Source organism: Siniperca chuatsi, linkage group LG2 (genome assembly GCF_020085105.1).
Source record: "Siniperca chuatsi isolate FFG_IHB_CAS linkage group LG2, ASM2008510v1, whole genome shotgun sequence".
NCBI lineage: Eukaryota > Metazoa > Chordata > Actinopteri > Centrarchiformes > Sinipercidae > Siniperca > Siniperca chuatsi.
In genome coordinates, this window is record NC_058043.1 from 25,128,551 (window position 1) to 25,151,066 (window position 22,516).

Genomic DNA, 22,516 nt, shown 5'->3' on the forward strand with positions numbered 1-22,516 from the left:
CTCCCTGGGGCTCATAGTCTGCTTTATATTCTCTTGTGTATTAAGATATGGGAGAATCAAGATATTAAAGGAGTATTAGATTCACACTGTCACATTAGAGAGTCAGATTCACTCAGAAAGTCTGCGCCTAAAAATGACACATGAAAAAAACAAATGCAGTCAGGGCCTGTGATGTCTGTGATATCTGAGTGATACAGTGAGCGATTTTGGCGAAATATAATCATCTCAAAACTGATGGTCAGTCCAAGGATTATTCATTTTTCCAAACAGCCATCAACAGTCTCACTGAATAGGATGTAGTTGGCAGGGAGCCTAAACACACCAAGCCACAGTTTGCTTTAGAGGAGGTGGGGCTGATGCTTTTAAATTTCCCACTGCTGGATCCTGAATGGAGAGAAGCTCGAATAACACCTGGAAAGGAGGAGAGCCTCATTATTCAATAAGGGCTAAGGCGTGTCTCCATATGCTGGCCCTCACCAGCCATTAGGCAGTCGCTGAACAAATCTGCAAGAAGGCTGTTCGTGCTTAGAAACTGAAATTGATGAACTTTTAGAATATTCAAGGCTTCAGTGTTGCTGCTATTGTTGTTAATGGAACTGTAGTTTTCATGACATAGGTCACTATAAAATTATAACAGTCTAACAAAGAGATTGCAGCAGGTTATTTTCCTTTTTCTGCATCTCTTTATTTATTTTTGTGCGGCACAAGTCCTTTTCAGACTACAGCAGGTTTGGAAAAGACAGATATTGACAAGTTTAACTGTTTGATCATTTGTTTGAGTCTTTTGTCTGCAGGGTTTTTTCCTTGAAGCCTCTATCTTCTCTTTTTATTTTCATTCCGAGTGTTATAAGAAAATACCCACGCACATACCGTTGAATAAATCATACTAGTAGACATATTGGTCTAAATATTTCTAGGTGATATCAGAGTATATCAGAAGACATGTCAGTATACTTCTTTGTTTCTTTTCTTTGGCACATTAAAGTAAACACAATGTGTGTGTTGTGAATATTTATGGAGGTACAACTGTGACACCACTCTGTCCCTGTTTCCCTGTTGTTTCTCCCCTGCTGTGTGCCGTCCTGCAGACTCGGCCTTACCATGTCCTGGTTGTTGGCCATGTGGATTAGCCTCGGCTTCCTGCTGTTGTGCCAGGCCACACTCTACCAGACCATCCAGCAGCACCATGTGGCCCGGCCCGGTCGCACCGACATTCTCACCCTGGGTACGTGCACCTCTTTGTCAGATTTCGGCTTCACAGCACAGTGTTACAGTGCGAGACGCTGCTATCTCGATGGGGCAGGAGTTCTCAGCTTTGGCTGTTTTAAAAGCAACAGCAAGAGACTGCTGCAGTATGTCAGAATGATTTGCCACGGTACAGTACTGTAAACCGTACTCACAGTCATACAGGATCAGTATAAGGATAAGGGGAAGACTACTAATTATGCTTCTAATTGCATGTTATGTACTTATATGTAGTCATACTATCTACCCGTATCTATTTTGTGCTATTTATGGACGAAATATGTAGACTGTATATATTGTTCTTTGGCTGAGCTGCACAATTCTGTTTCAATCTGAATATTGAAACCTTGTTAGACAAAGAGCATCTTCAGTAGGGAGATGACTTGTGTGTGAGGTTAGGAATTCTTGACTACTACACCCTGAATCTTGCTGGCAGACTGTTACGAGTAGGACAAGCTGTAGGCAATAATCCCTATTACTGTGCTGGTAACCAAGGGAGCTTTGATCACTGTGGCTTAGATGGAAATGACAATTATGTTTCCCTCTTTTGCACTGGAAACGTATGGCAATTAAACCCGACACCTTCTGCACCGTAGGGGTAAAAGGGGAGGTTAGACGCTGAGGCGGATCTAATTCTCTGATTATGGAAAGCTTACCAGCATTGCTTATGGTTTATATGGGAGTGTTACGGGGGAAGGCAAAAGTTTTCTAGAGCAAAGCAAAGGCTTTCTTTAAGCTTCTAACAATGAGTGTGACTCCCATGATGAACCCTTGTACAGAGTGGTGCTGTCTCCAGAAGCCAAGCGGCTGTTAAACATTGATGCTATCTTCTGCTTGGTTCCCTTTGTGTGTGTGTTGCATTGCCAAGCAAAAACACAGTAATTGAAGCACAGCAAGAGGGGGGGGAATCCAGCATAGAATTCTCCATGCTTGTGTTGAACATTGGTGACTTTAAGCAGCATGTCGGAAAATTGGCTTACTTTTGCTGTGGAACAGCTGACACATGAAAATCCTGGCTATGATAGATAGAAAGTTCTCAAAGTATCCCGGTCCCGTTAATTGGAACAAGAGCGTGAGGGATGAGCGACAGAGAGCTCTGAATGAATTTTTAAAAGCTGGATTCCAGTTTTTCTGGCTTTTTTTTTTTCTTTTTGACTGGTTGGCAAGTCGAGCTTGGTGCCAAAGATGTACAAGGAAGTGCAAGGCTCAGTAAGTGTCTCTTGAATAATGCAGTGGTCCCAAAGGGGAAGGGAAAAGAATTAGAACCCCCCCACCCCCCACCCCCCAAACACCACCCCCGGCGTAGATCTAGAAGAGTCATCCAGGCAAAGGATAGTTATGGCTGAGAGTTTTCTGGAAGCTTTCCTGTCAGACGGATTAACTCACACACTTAATGCATACGACACTGAGGAGGGCATGGACACGCTCACACAAAATTCACACACCATTTTCTCACTGAGGCCGTTATGGTGTGGCATTTTCATGGGTCCTCTGGGGATACTGGAGCTGTGTTCAGGACACATCAGGTCTGAGAGGATGCAAGCTTACACTGTAGAGATGGATGATAAACACCCTCTGTTGATTTGATCTTTTTAAGTCTCAGATTTCATTTACATTATTAGACTGATTTAGGCTGAGCCACTCAATTTTGAATAACGTCACCTTGCGGTAATCAAAAGAGAGATGTTTTACAGTACAACAGCATTCACACTGAGGTTGATAGTCTGTTACAGTGTTATTTAAACACAAGTACTCTCCAGAAAACTTTTGAAATCAAACAAACTGTGATGGATGACAGCCATAATTGGTGCTGACAATCATAATCTCAGGATATGTTATGATAGTTTGCTATCCTCATCAGTAGGCTTCCCAGGGATAATGGTCTATCACAACTGGGCGCTCGAAGAGCACACATCTCTGTCTGTTTTTAGTTTTTTTCTGCTGCTCTGCAACTGTACAATTTACTGTATATCATGTTTTTTTAAGAGGATTAAGCTGACATCAATCTTACTCAGCCGTGGAGTGGCGTTAACCGATCTAACCAGAACTGCTCTCTTAGAATTGAAATGCTATGATGAATATTTGAATTAGAATTGATTTTATAATTTGAGAAGCTCTCTGGTTTCATTGAGGCCAGAACCCTCAGATATAAATAGATATGGCTATGTAGGACGTAGCAAAAAAAGAGATGTCTTGCCTTGAAAAATCCATTGGCTTTCATGTGTTGCTGTTTTCCATAATCAAATAATGTTTCTGTGTTTCTAAAAGATGATGAAAATATGTGTGATATACTGTCTGCCATACAGAAAATTAAGTTGTTAATGAAGCATGAGATATACATGATTCAAAATGTCTGTTCTGATAAACAGATTAATAGAAATAGACTCACACATGCCATCCATTTGCTGAGGTTATTGATTCATTATCTTTAAAATAGCTTGATGACAAGACAGGTGAAGCTGCTTTCCTGTACTTTTCAATGTGGCATGCTTTGCTACTGTATTGTCTTTTGGAAAGTTAGCCAAGTATTGAAGTGAAATAGGGGGTTGGTATTTTGTAAGAAACCATGTCCTAAAATACATTTTTGTGGATCTTGGCATGCAGCCCGACTGACTGTCTGAGAGACTGAGTGGTAGAGAAACTCACAAGCCATCCCACATAGACAAAGATACACAGACAAGGGGCTGTGTGGGTATCTGAGGGGAAGTGAAGGTCACGTTGAACTAGGTACAAATGTAATCCTCCAGCCTGTTGAAGCATCTAACAATGTTTGAGAAATCAGCTTATCTGCCTTCTGCAACAGTGAGCTGACTACTACAAGAAAAAAGTGACTACTGAGACAAAGTTTCAAGATCACATTTATTAGGTTTTTTTTCCGTATGTTTCCGTGACAAATCAGCATAGTCACCGCTGAGGCGAAGATTGAGTAACGAGTTGCCTGACTGCTTCGTCACCTGCTCAGGAAGCGGCGCCGCTCTCTTTCCCATGAGCCTCTGCTTCACATAGCCTCCCCTGCGTCCTGCTAGTGCGGCTGAAGATTGATGGCGGCCTGATTCTGGGCAGCCAATTCTGGTCTCTCAAGAAATAATCCACTACATTGACAGATGAGCTGAATATGACATGACACACACAAGCCCAGCTCTGCACTATCCCCGCCTGCCAACACAGCGAGCCGAAGTGCTCACTGCCAAGACTGCTGCTGAACAAACCAGGCCACTCTTGACAGCACGTAGTATTGGACTCCATCACAAGTCAGTAAAAGTGTAACCAATTTACATTGTCAGTGCATTGCTGGCAGACGTTACTGTAGATTTGGTGTCTTCTAAAGTTAAAATGAAAGTGCTCCCTTATGTGTTGTCTGCTCAGTGTATTACAGTATTGTCATTAATTTACGCTTAGCAGGTACTGTTTCTATTTACCCTTGTTCAGCTGAAGTATGCATACAGTAGCCACGTTCATAATGTATCAATACCCAGAGGGGCAGTCTGAATATAACAACACTTTAGCTGCTGCTTTGTTTTATTATGACTCTGACAGGGCAGTTTAAGAGAGTCTCAGATCTAATAGAACAACATGATTCCTGTTCCAGGTGCAGCTGTAAAACTACCTCCACAAGCCTGTTACGCTTTGATAGCAGTCTGTTGCTGACATTATGTTTGACCATTTTTTTTTGTCAGCCATGATGACAAGGCAGTACAGTGTATGTGTGCACTATTACAGAACTGTACTTCACATACTATTAAACCTCGTATTATGTAAGTTATCAAAGGCTGAAATGAAATGTAATTCAACTGTGAGTGGCAGCTATAGGCACGCTGATTTTGCGTGTACAAGAAATATGTTGCACATGACTGCACAAAAAGGGTTATGGGATAACTGAAAAGGCTGATAACTAATGCAGTGTTGCTGCTGTTATGTTTTCATCCATTGTTTTGTAATTGCTTGTAAAGTATAATCACAGATGATTGGAAGGCATTTTAATGAGCACATTGTTCAATGTGCCATAAAGCTCTCTCAGTGTAGAAAAACTCTTTGAGGTGGAAAAAAAACATGTGATTACTTTGATTAGCCAAGCCGCATCATATGATCAAACTAGAGCAAGGATGTGTTTGGTAAATTAAGAAATGCATGTGTGGTTTTAAGAACACAACCTGTCTAAATACTCAACCCGTTCTTATTCCCAGGTCGTCAAATACAGACGCTTTGTCACGCCCTTTGGCGTCTCAGATGTATGAGATGCACCAGACTTTCAACTAACTCCAACTGTATCCGCGGCAATATTAGACTCTCAGAGCAACTGCTCTGGCCGTCCATCCACGAACCGAGGACCGCGGCCGCCCGGAAGTATTTTCCTCACTGTTAATCCCATGTTAAGGTTTTCTTTTAATGATATCCTCAACATTTCTCAACACAAGCCTGGCGCGTCTCATACAGATGCTAAAGGGTACCTTGTGCGTCTGTATAGAGACAGAGCGCAATTAAGTCCCACCCACACTGGAGGGGAAAACAATTCATCGCTCTCCATTGACTTTGTATTGCGTGAAAGTGCCTCCTTGTTGCTTTCGTCTGCTAGCAAACAACAGAAAAATGCCTAAAAGCTGCTGTGTGGTGGGATTCACTACCAACAGGGTAAAGAACCCAGAACTAAGTTTTTATAAGCTGCTAAACCGAAAAACTGAGCTTTTAAGAAGACAAAAGTGGATACAGGCAACAAGACATGAGGCATCAGCAGGAAGAATGGGAAAACTGTGGGATCCTGACACATTCTGACATCCCTACGTGTGCAGCATGCATTATTTTCAAATTGTAGAGGTTGAATCTAAATAAGCTATGCAAGGCCTGGTTTTGATCTTTGTTGGGTTAAATGATGTTCTTACCTGGTGATTAGATCAAATAGTTATAAATATCAAAGTATTTCACTTCTGGCCATTCAGTGGGATCATTTCTCCAAGAAAAGCAAGGTAAGGAGAAGGGACACTGAGACAGACAATACTGAGTTTGTCAATATACCTTTTCCTCTCTGGTAGGGTGCTAAAATAATTCTTTGACATATTGAAATCTAATTTTGTTAGCATTTTGTGCATATTGTGGCACTGATTGTTTTCCCCTCCGGTGGGCATGGTTTTCAGAGTATGACGCGCTGCGCTCTGTCTCTATGAGACGCTAAGGGGCGTGACAGAGCATCGGTATTTGACGACCTGGGAATGAGAAGTGGTTGAAATACTGTAGTGCTCAACTTTAACTTTATGTGTGTATTGAAGCTCTAAGGACTGGGGTTTTCTGGAGAGTGGAGAATCTGACAAGAAACAGGGTGTTGAAATAAACCTTGAACTTGATTTAGGATAGCTGTCTTTTGGTAAATGAGGACACTGTAGAAGTCTGGAAGTCCCACATACACACAGTATGAATTGATTTTTTTCTTTTTTACTTTCTTTCCATTGCCGAACGGATGGCTGCTTCAGAAGACTGATGATTTTTCTGGCAGTGTTTGGGAATGTTAAGAAATTAGCTTAACTGGCTCACAAACTGAATGCACCGTTTTCAACTCATTTCCATAGTTCTCAGACTCATTTCAATAGCTCAGTGTTTGCTGTAATCTTGCTACTTCGCTTCTTCTGTGGAGGTGTAAGAGCTTTTATGAACAGCAGATCCATCCATACTAACAGCTTTCCATATAGTCTCTCTGTGTTTTTGTTTTGCCATTAAATGAGCTTTATTTACATCCCCATTAAACTGTGGGGACTAATTAGTATGAGAATTGATGGTGAAAGAAAATTACATTTGTCCCCTTAATCATATTTTTGTAAAGTGGATGAAAAGGAATTGTTTGATCTGGCTGGCAGCATTGGCTCATGTGGAAATACAACAACATACAGTATAAACCACATTCACATGTATACACAAACACACACACACACACACACACACAAACACATCCAATCCACTTACTGTCCAAGGTTGTGTAATAAAAATGATGTGGTTGCAGTAGGCATGTTTTCATCCATGCTATTTTGTTTGACCAAATCATCACTTGTGAATCATGTAAACCACCTCTTTAAGAGCTAAAGTAAACTATATGGTGATGGAAATTGTAAATTATATATATGACACAAATTTAATTAGAAACATAAATTTTTTGAACATGGCATCTACAAATCCTGTCTTTTGCCAACAAAGGAACTAAAATCTTATAATAAACCTCCACTTGGGATTATAATTGCTTTGAAAACTGTGAGCTTAGGTAGTAAGCTCATCGGCGCTCTGTGAGCTCACTTTCTATCACACAGCATGCCCTTCGCGGAAATGAAAGCAACCTTTCTAAAAACTAGGCAATAACTGCCTGATCATTGAGGTGCCGAGCAGCACTCTCTCCGCGCCCGGCCTCTTCCCCCAGCCCTCCATCCTCTTGCCCCCCCCCATCTCCTCGTCTCTATCGGCCCCTCAGACGATTTGTCATGGATCAGATGAGACAATTTGTCATGGATTAGTGCACTTAAATGTCTGTGTGATAGTGGAAGCAGTCACTGGAAAAGCTTAGGAATCCTATTACATTGCGTTTTATGGCCGGCGAGAGGAGAGGGAGGAGTAGAGGTTGAATTGGCACTTTCTGTGGCCTGTGTGCCATTTCTTGACTTTTTCCTCCACACATAATCAGATATTCACTTAGAGGTGAGCTCCACTGATGTGTCTAAACTGGGAAAGTAGACCCGAAGATATATGTTCTTTCTTGGTTCACCACTTTCACATATGTTGCCATTTAAAGCTTTCCGTTCTCACACAGCACATAAGCAGTTTACAACGATTACAGTGGTAGATGTACCACTCAAAATTCATAATCATTTTTGAAATAATTGGTCCTTGATTTCACACAGAAGTAAGCTAAACAAAAGCAGGCTTCGTATTTCGAGATGACTATCTTGAATTTTGTTGGCTGAAATGACAACTGTTGCTAGCTGATTTAATCAGCTGTAGCTAGCTAGCATAAGCTAATTCTAAAAAGCTAGAGTTGGTTGAAAATTTCATCACAAGTTGACTTTTTAAAGTTTCCGGATGATTTGTTTTAAAACAAGAAACCTTAAATATGCTGTTGTTACTCTAATACTAGCATTTTAGCTCCACCACAGTGGATGTTCCAGTCCTGAACAGGTATTTTTCTAATATTACCTCTAACCCAACAAAAAAATTAGCTACTGACATGCCCCTTGCCTTTGGAAATAATGCTAGGTTACTACTGTAGGTAGTTAGCTGGGCATGCTAATGCAGTTTACGTTAGAGCAGAAAAACACACACTTTAATCCATTTCTTATACTTTTGCTCTTGTTTTTCTGGTTTTGTTAACACCACTGTCCAAACTCCTTAGATACAGAGTACAGCTCTTATTAGACCGCCATGCACACTGCTTCTCTATGTGGAGAAATTTATGACGGGCTTGTCCTGCCTAGTTACAGTTGCTAAGCTGTGATTGGGGGCGTGGTTTAACGGTCAATTGGGATGTTTGCCTTTTCAAGATTGTGATAGTAAAAACTTTCCCCCTAACTGTACGCACTAATTTCACTATATTAGTGATACATTTGTAGCCAAATATGAGCAGTCTGTATTTTGACTATGAATGACTCACTGAGAAATAATCTATGTTTCTCTCACTGTTTCATATTCTGTCTTGGCAGAACAGATTCTGATTCACCTGTGGCAATACTGCCGTGTCATTAGTATTTATTTACTCAGCGGCCTTTCTCATCTCAAGCCTTAAACTGCATGTACTCTGGTGCATTTTCTCCCTCCTTAAATTAGATTAGATGTTTGTAGATTAGATCTTATTCTTCTCTGATGTCAGATGGTACAGGTGAAATTTAACACAGGTCGCTCATTCCCCCAATTATTTCCAGTAATCAGAATCAGAAATACTTTATTGATCTCCGAGGGGAAACTCTTTTGTTACAGCTGCTCACTATCACGTCAATGCACACAGGAATAGAAGTACTAAGCAAATCAAAATATAATACAGGTAAGATAAATTAAGTACAAAGTGGATATAAGTATAAAAGCTCAAATAAGTGTAAGTACCAAAGTGGATTTAGAGGTTGATAGGTTGATAAGTATGTACGGTATAATAATACAATGTAATAATAGAATTAATAAGTAATAATGAGTACTGTCAAATTAAGTTAAGTGTATGGAACTTAAATGGAAGAATATGAAAATAGAAAAACCAGTCACACAATCAAGGTGTGTTCAAACAAGCCATTTGTCTAGCAGTACCTTGAGATACACGTCCGTGTTTTACCGGTAGTCTATTTTCAGCTTTTAAATAGTCCTCTGTGCACTTTTTTCTGTCACGTTTTCCAACCCCTTGCAGCACATCCATTTTATTTATATTAAACAGAGTAGCAGAAAGTTACTGTATCATAGATCATTACAACCTTTATTTATACAATATCTTATGCAGCTTCTCTATCACCTTTAGGCCCCTCAAGCCCTTTAGTAGCGTCTCGCTGCAGTGAAATGGCTTGCTTATGTTAATGAAGCAAAGAGACACACTGCCAGGTAATTGTGATGCAGCAGAGCTACTTCGTGGCATCATTTAGAACCACTGCGGGGGACAAATGTTACTCATTGAGTGTTTTGTTTGCAGAGGACTTACTTTGCCCCAGCAACTCATTTACCCAGTGGCAGTCAAATTATGTTGTCTTAACCATACTACTAATTTACTTTCTAAATCGCTTCACACTGCTGCACTTTTTTTTTGTTGCAATCAATTTTGTAGAACACTTTAGTCAGATATATAAAATCGATTATTTTTGGCATTGATTTTTAATCACAGTTTATTTGATGTTATTTATATTTATTTTATTGATCCACGAGGGGAAACTCTTTTGCTACAGCAGCTCACTATCACGTCAGTGCACACAGGAATAGAAGTACTAAGCAAAAAATATAATACACTATAATACAGGTCAGATAAATTAGTACCAAGTGGGTATAAGTATAAAATTAAAATAAGTGTAAAGTACAAAGTAAATTTACCGGTTGATGATAAGTATGTACGTATAATACAATGTAATATTACAAGTAGTAAGTAATAGGGCATGAACTGTCAAGTTAAGTGTAGCCTATTAAGATTATAATGAGACGGTGGATATTGCACAGCAGTAATAGAAGTATGAATAAATATCAATAAATAGGGAATTTTAAACTGAAAAGAGTATATTGCACAGCAGTATTAACACAGAATATTGCACAATTATTTCAAGTATTTCAGTGATGTTAATGATCAATGTCCAGTTTAATGACTTAAGGAGTTAAAGAGTTTGATGGCCCCAGGCAGGAATGACTTCCTGTGGCACTCTGTGGTGCATTTTGGGGGGATGAGTCTTCCGCTGAAGGTACTCCTTTGTTTGACCAGCACGTCATGGAGTGGGTGGGAGACACTGTCCAAGAAGGCATGTAGTTTGGCCAGCATCCTCCTCTCTGACACCACCGACAGAGAGTCCAGCTCCACCCCCACAATGTCACTAGCCTTATGGATCAGTTTGTTGAGTCTGAGTCCGCTACCCTCAGCTAACAGACTCAACAAACTGATCCGAACTGAAATGTGAATAGACAACCAACAGGATCCAAAGAAAACATGCATATTGTCTTTGCTATATAGCTGGTTATTTCAGAGTGCCCAGAGCAAGTGTTTTAGCTATGCTTTTATCTTCTCTGGCTTCTCTTCTGACATGTTGAAAGATACACACATAGAATCACTGAATTTCAACTTTTGCCTCTGGATTGTTTACAGCGTTGTTCATTGACATTTTAGCCTCTGAAATATTTATAGATAAAGATCTGTATTTCTACTTTAAAGCGGCTATACTAAATATTTGAATATTAACAATGGATCACATGACTACGATCATACAAAAAGGGTCGCTTGTAGTGACAAACCCACAGACAATTAATACCTGACTGCAGTTTCCCTCAGCTCTACAGACTTTATAGCGACTTTCAGCTCACTGTTTTGGTTTTCCAGCCCACGACTTTACTGTTTTGGTTCAGTGTCAGGGCTCTCATAGCAATGTTTTTGGCCACAGTAGGTAGCTGTTTTCAGCGAAAAAGCTCTGATGAACCCACTTTAAGCTATCTGCCCAGCACCAAACAGCAGACAAACAAAGTCAGCTACTAGCTAGTCAACATATAGGAGCATTTAACAGCTAAAGAGCCAGATATTTCCTTCAGGAGTTGTTGGAGACCAAAAATGTAGCTAAAAGGATGCTGGATATAAATAGGAAACAGTTTGCTAACAAATTCGCAATATCAACTTAAAAGGTTATAATATATCAGCTGTGTGTTTACAGCTTGTTTCTGCTGTCCCTAAGTGGCCAAAATCACTTAATGCAGGTTTAAAGTTCATGTCTTTTTTTCTCCCATCATGTTACCCCTCTAAATGTACACACAACTCACTTACATACACTCACAAAATGTGTGAAAACCACATCATCTTTGCACCTTCTGTGTTTCAGAATTGTTTTCACACTCCTAATAACATGAAATTTGAGATGCACATATTCAATTTGTTGCCAAGGTGACTTGCTTTCTCAGTTGGGCCCATTGACTCATTCATTCGAGCCCTGACAGGGGACAAAAATGGATTATGGGGTTTGAAATTATGGAAACAGAAATCCTCTTGCTTGAATATGTCCCCACTTGTCAAACGAATGATTGAAAGTCTGTCTAAATTGCCCACCTGCGGTGCTCTGTCAGCATTAGCTGAGGTCTATTTGTCTTGTCTGATGTGTCTGGATGCATCTATGCGGCCGCTGTGCCAAGGCAGCACCGTATTGTCTTATCACAGCATTATCTGACAGCAGACGCTCTAATAATGGAACTTAGGTTGAGATGTCACAGTTACCTGTTCATCACTGCTACACAGAATACGACACATGAGAAGGACACAGCCAAATACCAGAATAAATAGACAGGATATCTTGTTGTGGTTTGTGTATCTTGTATTAAATGTGCCAGTCACTTGTACTGTATACGGCGAGAATGGTGACGGACTGTTGAAAATGTAGGAGGACAATTAGTATCCACTGGCCCTGCAATGTATCTTCATTTGCCACAGTATCTCCAGCACATGTCAGGTTCACTGAACATGGCTCAATGCCCTCATACCTTCCCGCTCTGTGCCTGTTGGCCAGGAGAGTGAGAGAATGAAAGATGAGGTGGCACCTGCATGTGTCTGTCTGTAGCCTAATGACCCAGAGGAGCTTTCTCTCACACACACACACACACACTGTCGCTCTCCTCAATTGTATGCTCTTTATCTTAGTTGTTGTCCGAACACCTCGTCTGCCTATTAGCTGCGCAGCTCATCTGCCTCAGGTCTTATCTCAATCTTAAGCTTTTACTCACAAACTCCTCTATATGTCAGTTTCCTCTATGGACTTGCCAAAAAAGACACGTTTAACTTCAATTATCTTGGGAAACTGAACAATGTTGGCAGTGTGTATTTGCAAGGAAATATTATTAAAAGCTCAGTCAGCCAGGCAGCCTATGTAGGATTTTCTCTTCCTCATCTCACAACCCAGAGGTTTAAGTGGTATGAGCTACTGAGCTTTTCCAACAAAAAGACCTTTTGACCTGCTTTCTGTAAGTTTTGTGAGTTGAGTTTAAATGAGGATTAATGCCTACTCTAAGGAACTTGTTCAGCCTTTCCCCTGAAGGCATCAATGAAAGTATGAAGATGGCATACATGTGTACAAAATAAGAGTGCTATTGGAACTGAGCTAATAGAACTGAATACCTTTTCACATGCCGTCTTTGATCATAACATCTTTGTCCTAGTGGATTTCAGCCCTCTCCCAAGGCATAAAATGCAAGGCACACATGCATGCTAAATAAAGAGAGCTGGAACTGTGCTGATGTATAACTGGATCCCTCACCTCATATTTTATCATAATATTTTCTTCTCTGTCCTGGTGGAGTTGAATCTGCATCAAGGCCTGTGAGCTTAGGCTCCTTCATGAAAGACAAACAAAAACATCAGTTTTTATAATCTTGCCGCTGAGCTTTTACATTCATAGGACATTCAGGCTAAGTCTGGGTGCAAAATTATTTCATCCCTCGCGGGGAGCTGCAATAGCATGTCTGTGCCCAACATTGGCCCTAAAGCAAACTGTGCAGGTTAATGCATGTTGTCCATACCACAGCAAATGTAAAAGCAGAAAAAATAATGCACTGGACATTCATGTTTAATCTCAAAATGCTGCTTTATTTTTCTTTTCTTACAAGCCACCCCCACCCCTCCCCCAATTGATGGCCTACGTTTCTGTAAATGTGTGACTTGGTGTTAGCGTGTAATGAATGAGCTGAGCCAGTGTGCTCTGCTCTTGTCAGGATCATGGGCTTTAGTTTCGCTCTCAACAGATGCAAAGAAGCGCAGTAACAGTGTGATGTTTCGCTGAAGAGGGAAGTACCTCTGGCTCACTTACTGTATGTTAGCTTTTAGTATTACATTCCACCTCTTCCCCTGTTTTGCTGAGTGCAAGCCTCGCATAGAGCTGCGCTCATATCTCGACACGACTCCCCCTCTTCTCTTAGGTACAATCAAAGTGTAAGTCTTTGATTTAACCATGAATAAAATAAAGAAATGTTTTGTGATACATTCTGTGGAGTGAGCATCACCTCTGTCTAGCTTGGATGCTACACTTTTTCTCTTTTTTACAGAGTGCATGTCAGGCAGAGAGCTGGCAGAAAGAGACAAAGCTGGCTCTGCCTCAGCACTCATATAAGTCACAGTCACTAGTATTATTCATTCATTATCTTAATCACTTATGTCATACGTCCACACATTTTATCTTCTGTCTGATTGCAGGATTGATGATGATAATTCCCTCCACATGACAGAGCATCACCTTAACATGAAACGTGGCTTTAGCAGGAGTTGCTGCTTCTCTGAGTTTGTTGGGATACAGAGGAGCTGTGCGCTTCCTGTCAGGGCAGTCACACCAGACCGGGTCTCTGTGCAGCAGCATGTTGTTGGAGTGATGTTATTACAGTTTTGGATGATTCACATGAGAGGGCAGGCAGGCAGACAGCATCGCAATTTTTTTCTCGGCTCTTCAGCAAATGAGAAATGTCACCCAGCCACAGCTGCAGCTGGGGCTGGCTTGAGGGGGTACATATTCAAAGAGCTATGACTATTTGTTCCACTGGTGTAATGTAGTTGGCGATATACACCGGAGGGCAGAGGAATACACGCTAAGAAGGGTTGGTGGTAAAGGAATACTTTTTTAGTGAAGAGGAAGAGGGAGGGCAGAGTGGTGAAGAATATGGAAACCCCTGAACAAGGCTCATTAGGGGCTGGAATGGATGTTTCTGACAGGTTGCTCTCTGCTCTGACATTGTGACATCCACCCTACCCTACTGTGTGTGTGTGTTGTGTATGTGCGTGAAGCTGTTTGTTCATCACAACATTGTGTCTTGGGTTGAGATCTACAAATAGAAAAGATATCATTTCCACTCAGGCACCCACTGAGGTGCAATAGTGTTATCACATTTTCAACCTTGAACCTTCTGTTTGATTGCACCGTAGCCTTTTGATAAATTGGTGTTAGATATGTGTCATACAGCTTCCAGGCCATAGAACACTGTCAGCCATCCTTACTTCTGTTGTCTTTTCTTACAGTAGAATAGCAGTGTCATTTACAGGAACATCCCATTTCCTGCTGTTTGTGTCTAGTTTATTTTACCTAAATAATTTTACAGTGCATGCCACATTCTAATGCTGTGTCATTATTGTTATTTACTTATCTGAAATTGCTTTCACAGGACAAACTTTACAATGTCAAATCAATCTTGAAATGAACTGCTGTTCTGGCTCAAGACGCATCAAATATAGATAAAAGGTTGTGGGAATAAAGTTTATGGCAGCATGTTTAAGAAGGGTTATTGATTGTGGAGACCATGTCCTTCTGTGAGAGACTGAAAGCACAGTGTAATGCAATCATCAAAGATGTCAATAGTCAGTGTATGCTTCTGATCTGGTCTGACCCCAACTATTAGGGCCAGGATGAGGTCAGATTTATCTTAATTCTCTCCTGTTTTTTCAAGCTGAGTTTCATCTTATTTATTTTTCTTATTTCACTTGTCTTTATTAATCAGAGCAATGCAGTTAGGGAGTTATTCTATTGTAAAAAAAAAATACTTAGGTTTTGGACTGCTGGTGGGATAATTCAAGAAATTTGAAGACGTCACCCTGGGGTCTGTGAAATTAATAAGAATATTGTTCCCTATATTCTGACATTTTAATAAATAAAAGAATCTGCAGATTAATTGAATTTATTGAAAATAAAATTTAGATGCAGCCCTAATTGGCCTATATTTAGTAGTAACTCTTAATGTTTAACTCAATTGCCCTTTGTATCACTGCTTGAGCCTTTTTAAGTGTAAAAAATCTCAACCAAAGCACAATATCCAAACATATGACACACTAACCTATTGAGCAAGACGTTTAATTGTATCAGTGTCGCTAAATGGTACATGGAACCATCCTTTCAGTATCAAGAAGTCAACAGTTTGTGTGATAAATGTTTCACCTACCACCGCCAGAATAGGATGAAGATCCCTGGAATTAACTCGAGTACCACTTCAGCACTGAATCAATGAGGGGAGATTTTCTGGAGCCTGAGGAGATGAAAGCCCCACAGTTGTGCCTAACAGACGTTATCCAACACCAGCGCTGGAGACGAGGGGCCGTCTTTCTCACTCTTTCGCATGCCAGAGGTGCGGTGTGCTAATGTTAGTAGTATTGGTGATATTGGATGGTGAATACGAGCCCCTCGTAAGGTCTTATAGGCTCTCGTGAACACGCCATCTCATCCTGAGGTGAATTGGATGAGGAGTGAGTACAGATCTCGTAAGTCCCCTCTAGGAGTCATGGCTCTCTCTGCAAGGGCACTCATAATAGGTGTCTTACACATGGGACAGCAGCGATAAAACAGCCTCATTCCTTTTCATGAGGAAGAGGGGATTATGTCTTAAAGGAGGAATGTGGCTCTCGTACTGTACAAGTGAAGGATACAAAACAACACCAGAGGCATAAATTGTTGGTTTAACATTAGTAATAGTGTAAAACATTTAATTACTTGCTAATCTTGCCAATCTCTTATTGTTAGTCAGGCAGAATGCTTGTGCCTATGCTTTGTGGCTGAATACAAGAGTGAAGACAATTAAATTCATGTTTTTTGTGGATGTGTGGTCCTGTTCAAGCCTTGCTGGCAGTTTGGAGAAGGCAGCAATGTGTTTGACCAGTGAGAAAATTTGGCCGATCAATCTCACGTCCGCTGTCCAACAACTAGACTGCCATCAATCATCGGTCACCCGTTACATCGCATTCCCAGCAAGATGCTAGTTGCCATCTCATAACATTTTCCTGCAGACGATTGCATGTCTGGCTGGATTCACCTGTTTGTGTATACTTGTGAGAAAGAGGGGGAAAAGAGAATGAGCTTATGTGAATTCAAAAGAACGAGATAGTGTCTGTCTGAGCCAGCCAACCAGCTTGCTGGGTTGCTGTTGCTGAAGCCTGGCCTGACAGAAGGCATCCATTTGATCAGGGAGATGCTGTAAAGGTGGGCCAGGAGCGGCTAAGAGAGGCTGTTCAGAATGGGTCTTAAATATGTTGTATGCAGGCCATACTTCCAGTCTGCCAGGCAGTTAAAACTTTAACCTTTTGAAAAGCTTACCTTCTTTTCCCCTACCGCTCCACTGATGTGTTGGCTGATGTGCCAGATCATTATCAGGACTGTCTCAGAGCTCACAGTGTGTATATTCATCAGTGTTTGCATGTGGACATGCCTGTGTGTATGTCCACACTTCAAAGGTAATTCTAGTGTTATTCAATCTTTATACTATTATCCACAAGACCTCTATGAGACCAAAATCACCAATGAATTTAATCTGAGATTTGTCTATGTAGCCACAACCTGATGTACATATGTTATGGCTCCATGCCATAACATATATTGTCCATCAAGACTAAGAGTCTACAGCCAGTAGCTAGTGGCTCTCTGAGGCTATACTTAGGCACAGCAGTGCTTTGGCATAAATGCTAACATCAGAATGCTAACATGCTGATGTGTAGCAGGTGTTTACCATGTTCACCATCTTAGTGTAGTGTGTTAGCATGCTAATATTTGCTAATTAGAACTCAACACAAAGTATAGCTGAGGCTGATGGGAATGTCACTAGTTTTGCAGGTATTTGATCACAAACCAAAGTAGTGGACAAAATGAAATTTTTACCCGACGGTGGCGTTATATGAAACCTTTCGTGATCTGACGGGGAACATGAACGTGTGTACCAAATTTCACTGAAAACCAAAAATTGTCAATTCATGGTGGCGCTAGATGCAAAGTCAGTAGATTTCATCCTCTGGTCACCATGAAACTTCATGGCAATCCATTCAACTTTTTTAAAGATATTTCAGTCTGGACCAAAGTGGTGGATGGACCGACCGACTGACATTGCCATCCCTAGAGCTACATCGCTAGCACGGCTAAAAAGTATTAACGTTGGAGAAAATAGCAAGAAACAGCTAGATTTTGAAAGTATCCAACCGAAAAAATCACACCCACCACCTTCAGGTCTCCGTCCAAAGCCACTCCCCCAAAACACATTTTCAGAGACAAGTAGGTAGGCCACCCATTTATGTCATTCGAGTCGAATGAAATGATTGGATGGGCTTAATATGGGCCTGTGACAGCCACAGATACTGGATTTAAACAAAAATATTCAGAGTATTTGATTTATTGATAGCTGTCGGGATGTAAAGAGAATATAACGAAAAAAGCTTCTGAAATACATTACCTACCCTAGCTTTAAAAGTGCATAACATAGCCATACTTTTCGACTGGTTAATCGAAGTACTGTAGCTGCCAGATGTTACTGAGCATGCTTGATGACGTGGTTTTGTTTTTATTACTGCTGATAAGAATAAACTATGCCGGCAGTGCTCATTGTAATAAAGAAATATGTCAACCATATTCAACAGAATGGCTTTTTTATGTGTTCTTAATATTACTTGGATGACGGTAATGGTGTAGTCCCTCATTCGTCCCGGAGTGTTCCATCGTAGAAAAGGTTTCAGTCGTAATCATCTGGACACTGTTTTCAGAATCAAGACGTTTCGGCTCCCATTCGGAAGTCATTCTCAATTGTGAAAATGGTCTGAGAACTCAGAAATGTAGTGATTTGATTTGTTTTTGGATACTTGCAGTAAAGCTGCTGTGTATAATAAAATCCTCATACTGTGCTTTATTGATGTATGTAGATTAACTTGCAATGGCTTCCGGATGGGAACGTCTTGATTCTGAAAACAGTTTCCAGATGACTACGACTGAAACCTTTTCTACGATTACTTGGATGATAATAGAGTTGTATGGCATGGTGTCATGGGTTATATCAGACTGTGGCTGTACCGACAACACATATTAGTCGGTATATTTCACTGTTTTGGTCTTTTCATGGAATTTGTTGACAATAATAAAAAGATAAAGTAACGCTATCCTTATCCTTTAAATGTGGGAATGTACTACTGTATGTGATAAAATAGCTCATGCTGGGCTCCAACCTACTTCTATGATTGATAAAAACAGATTTAAAGAGAACTATACAACCTTGTTTTCACTATTTTCCAGCACTACAACGTATGAGACAATGTCCAGCTGCTTTTAAAGGTGTTAGATTTGAATGGGAATATCTTTCTGCTGCATTGTCAAAATAGTTAGTTTTACTTAAGTCCAACACAGAACTTGCTAACTACACACAGTGTTCTTTTTCCTTGTACGCACATTTGGTATTAAATAAAAGGCGACATCTTAAGCACAGTGTGTTTAATTTTATCATGAGCCCTGTGATTGTCTCCCCTTCTTTTTCTCACAGATACTTGTCACGGGGCGGAGACATTTTCAGGATCACATTCGGCCCTTATCTCGTCACACTTGCAAATCCATTTTTAAAAGGTTAGACATTAATGGCAAGAATCCCCTCCTTCCGCCTCCTCCTCTCCCTCCCACTTCTCAGATATGAGATTACACATTTCACCCTGAGCAACAGACAGAAACTAATCCATGGCCCATGTGAGATATTAGGCCTATGCTCGCCGTGTGGCTGACAGCTCTGCAGGGCCACGTTTTGATATTGGGCATTTAACAGCCCACTGTAAAAATCCAGCTTCAGTTAGACACTGAACCACACACAGATGCACACACACTCCCACACACTTGCTTTTGCACCATCCATGTGTTTAAATGAAGACAGAAAAATACACAAATGTGCAAGCACATGCTTGAACTTTCACACACACTGACCCAACGCAGATGTTTCAACACTATGTAGCGTAATTTCGAGTATAGCAAATGTTAAATAGCAAGATAAGCATTGGGCCTATCAGAGTAAGTGTGATACGTATCCCATTAAGTACCCTATGGCTTCCACTTGCTCTCTGAATCAGTGGATCCTAAGTGGAGAAATTAATATTTAATGCCTCTGGTAGAGTGCCACAGACACTTCCTGGGTGATTGCATCAAAGAAGTAGGTATGACAGTTTCAAACCAATCTTTTGCATTTAAATTGCAACCTTGAATCCTTGAATTGGCTTATCGAAATCTTGAGATACATTTATAATCGCACAGTTTTTTTTTTTTTTTGCGCACAGATGACTGCATATATTTACCTACAGTACAGTACAGTACATGCATACATTATTCACACTTGCATGTCTCCTATTCTTCATGTGACATTGAATGGTTGGGCCTGTTGAAAAATTACAGAAACCTGAAACAAAGACTTGTTTGCCTGCTTTAAATAGCTCTGCAATCGGCAAAATTCACAGACAGTTTGAGGTGTAATGACGAAGAAGGGTCATGTTGATAGGAAATGTTGTCAATGAACCGCAGTAGAAATGTTTATGAAAACTGTTTAAAACTATGTTTAAATGAAAGACAGACTGGATTGCAGTTTTAAGAGCCAGGGGGGAATTTACTCAGCATTCATCATGCATGTCCAATTCATTAGCATCTAGCGCTTTATAAGGGTATCATAAATTTCAGATCTGAATTTTACATCAAGAACTTAGCCTTATTAATAAATTACCACCACACGATTTAGATTAGTGCAGGGTGTTAAAACATAGCATGTCTTTACGTTGGCTCAGGACATGAGCACTTGCGTGACACTACGTGTGGATGTGTGATTTTTGTGATAAACCAAGGGTCTGACGTTGAATTATTTAGTTATTTATAATTTTTCAGCCATGTTTTTAGTTTGACACGGATGTAAACAAGGCTTGTTGACACGGCTCAAGCCTCAAAACAGAAACAGAAAAAATGTGAAATTTAAGCATGCACATTTTTTTTCCTCTCACCATCTTTTCCCCTTATCACATGCTTACTTAGAGCAGCATGTAAAGCCTGCATATTAAAAGTACCAAGCTCTTCCTCTTTCCTGAGCTTAGATTAAAAGCTGTTCGCTAGATGTACAAGATCATATTAGTGGCACGTCTGTGGTCTTGTTTCCTTGAGACCCCGTCATTCAGTACCACATTGATTGAGATTAAAGTGTCTTTTGTCTCTTTAAAGAACAGCAAACTCCCTGCACAGCCCTGTGTAGAGCATAGAATAGATGCCAGTTGATAGACAGCCAATTTTCTATTGTGCTTCTGTTGTGAATACAGCCGTGAGCTCTGGACCACGTTAATGAGTTACTGTATGTGTGTTTGAGACACGAGCTAAAACCGAGCCAACACAATTCACAGAGTTGCAAAAGCGTGTGGGGAGTAGGGGCTGTCAGCTTGTGTGCTTAGACCCTCCATTCACACCAGTCTGCTGGTCTAAATCCAATTCATCAGCCCTTAATGGACTACACAAATTGTCTCTCTAGGATCTTAGTGGATGGACTAAGCAGGGATAGAGTGGCAGCATATGGCACATGTGTGTTGAGCACAGCATAAAGAGGCAAGGGCTGCAGAATTTTGTCATTAACATGTAAAAACATCAACGTTTTTGTATCCATAATTCAATTTAAATGTGTGTTTTTTTATTTTCTCAGAAAGAAGGGAGTTCCAGGCAGCTCAGAAGAATTATTGGCTTAGAAATCAAACCGTCACTCTGGAGAGTCTTTAATTCACACTGAGCAACAAAGCTAAACCTCACAAAATCAATTAGTGTCAATTAGTTTCCCAAACTGACATTTTCCTGAAGGTCTCAAGAAAAGTGTGTCTGCATTGTGCTGCACGTTTTAACTTGTGCAATTGTCACACTTTCCATTTCAATCACAGTTTGGACGAGCTGTGTGTGATACCGTGGTTGTGTGGCTGAATGTCACTGCACACATTTCCAGTGTACATGCACCTGCAACTAAAATTACAGATGGCATATTTTGATAGCAATGAGCGTCTGTCACAGAGCAATGTTCAGTGGCCGGTGGATTCAGCTGTGAGCGGTGTGGTAGAGATGTGAGAGCTATCCTTTCTGCTAAAATCCATTTGCTCCCCCATTTCCCTGCATTTGAACATGATCACACAGCTCACAGGGCTCAACAGCAGCAACAACAACAACACTAGTAAATTGTCAGTCATTTACTCAGGGGCAGCAACACTTATAGGCACTCCACCGGGCCTTTGATCCCATTTGTGAATGGTGTGTGTTTATGTATGTGTGTATGAATATAATACATACCAAGAAATAAGTTTTACTTTTCAGGAAGAGTCCAGGTTTCTCCTGAAATGGCACATAATAATAGAACTTTAAAACAGGAGCATTTACTGTAGAAATTTTGTTGAAAACACACCTTTAACTCTTTCTCCCCCACAATGTTTCTTTTTTGTTTCTCTGCTTGGTTTGTCCGCACTCTCTCCAGCTGTCAAATTACCACCTCTCTGACTTGTTTCACTACAATTGATTACTTAGTACAATTTGGGAAGAAGAGTAACACAGGTGGTAGACTGTCTCACTTTATCTGTTTTACTTCCCTCTGTGTTTTAAATGGAAAGGAGAGTGGGAGAGAATGAACCCATCTGCACCAAAATGACTCATCAGTCCCTTTCCAAGGTTGATAACATCTCTAACAATCTGGGAGCGCAAACAGTCCCCCAGCTACTACTGCTACAACATCATCCGTTGTCAGACAACATGCAGCAAAATCCAGACTGGACCACCTGTCAACACATAAGCTCAGCAAGGAAGCTGTTTTGCTTCCTGAGAAAACACCTCAGCTAATATTGGAAAAT

The 22,516-nt window shown here is 40.6% G+C and overlaps 1 protein-coding gene across 5 annotated transcripts in view; it reads left to right on the plus strand.

The window, feature by feature from the left end:
* Positions 1–22,516, plus strand: part of LOC122864792 (chemokine-like protein TAFA-1) — a 109,380-nt gene that overhangs the window by 2,079 nt on the left and 84,785 nt on the right. For all 5 annotated transcript variants that reach the window (XR_006375297.1, XR_006375298.1, XR_006375299.1 and 2 more), the window contains exon 2: positions 1,089–1,225. Coding sequence is in view for 1 of the 5 variants with exons in the window: in XM_044172467.1 (XP_044028402.1) it covers positions 1,102–1,225 (124 nt within the window). In the remaining 4 variants the exon portion in view is untranslated. The remainder of the gene's footprint in view (positions 1–1,088; positions 1,226–22,516) is intronic.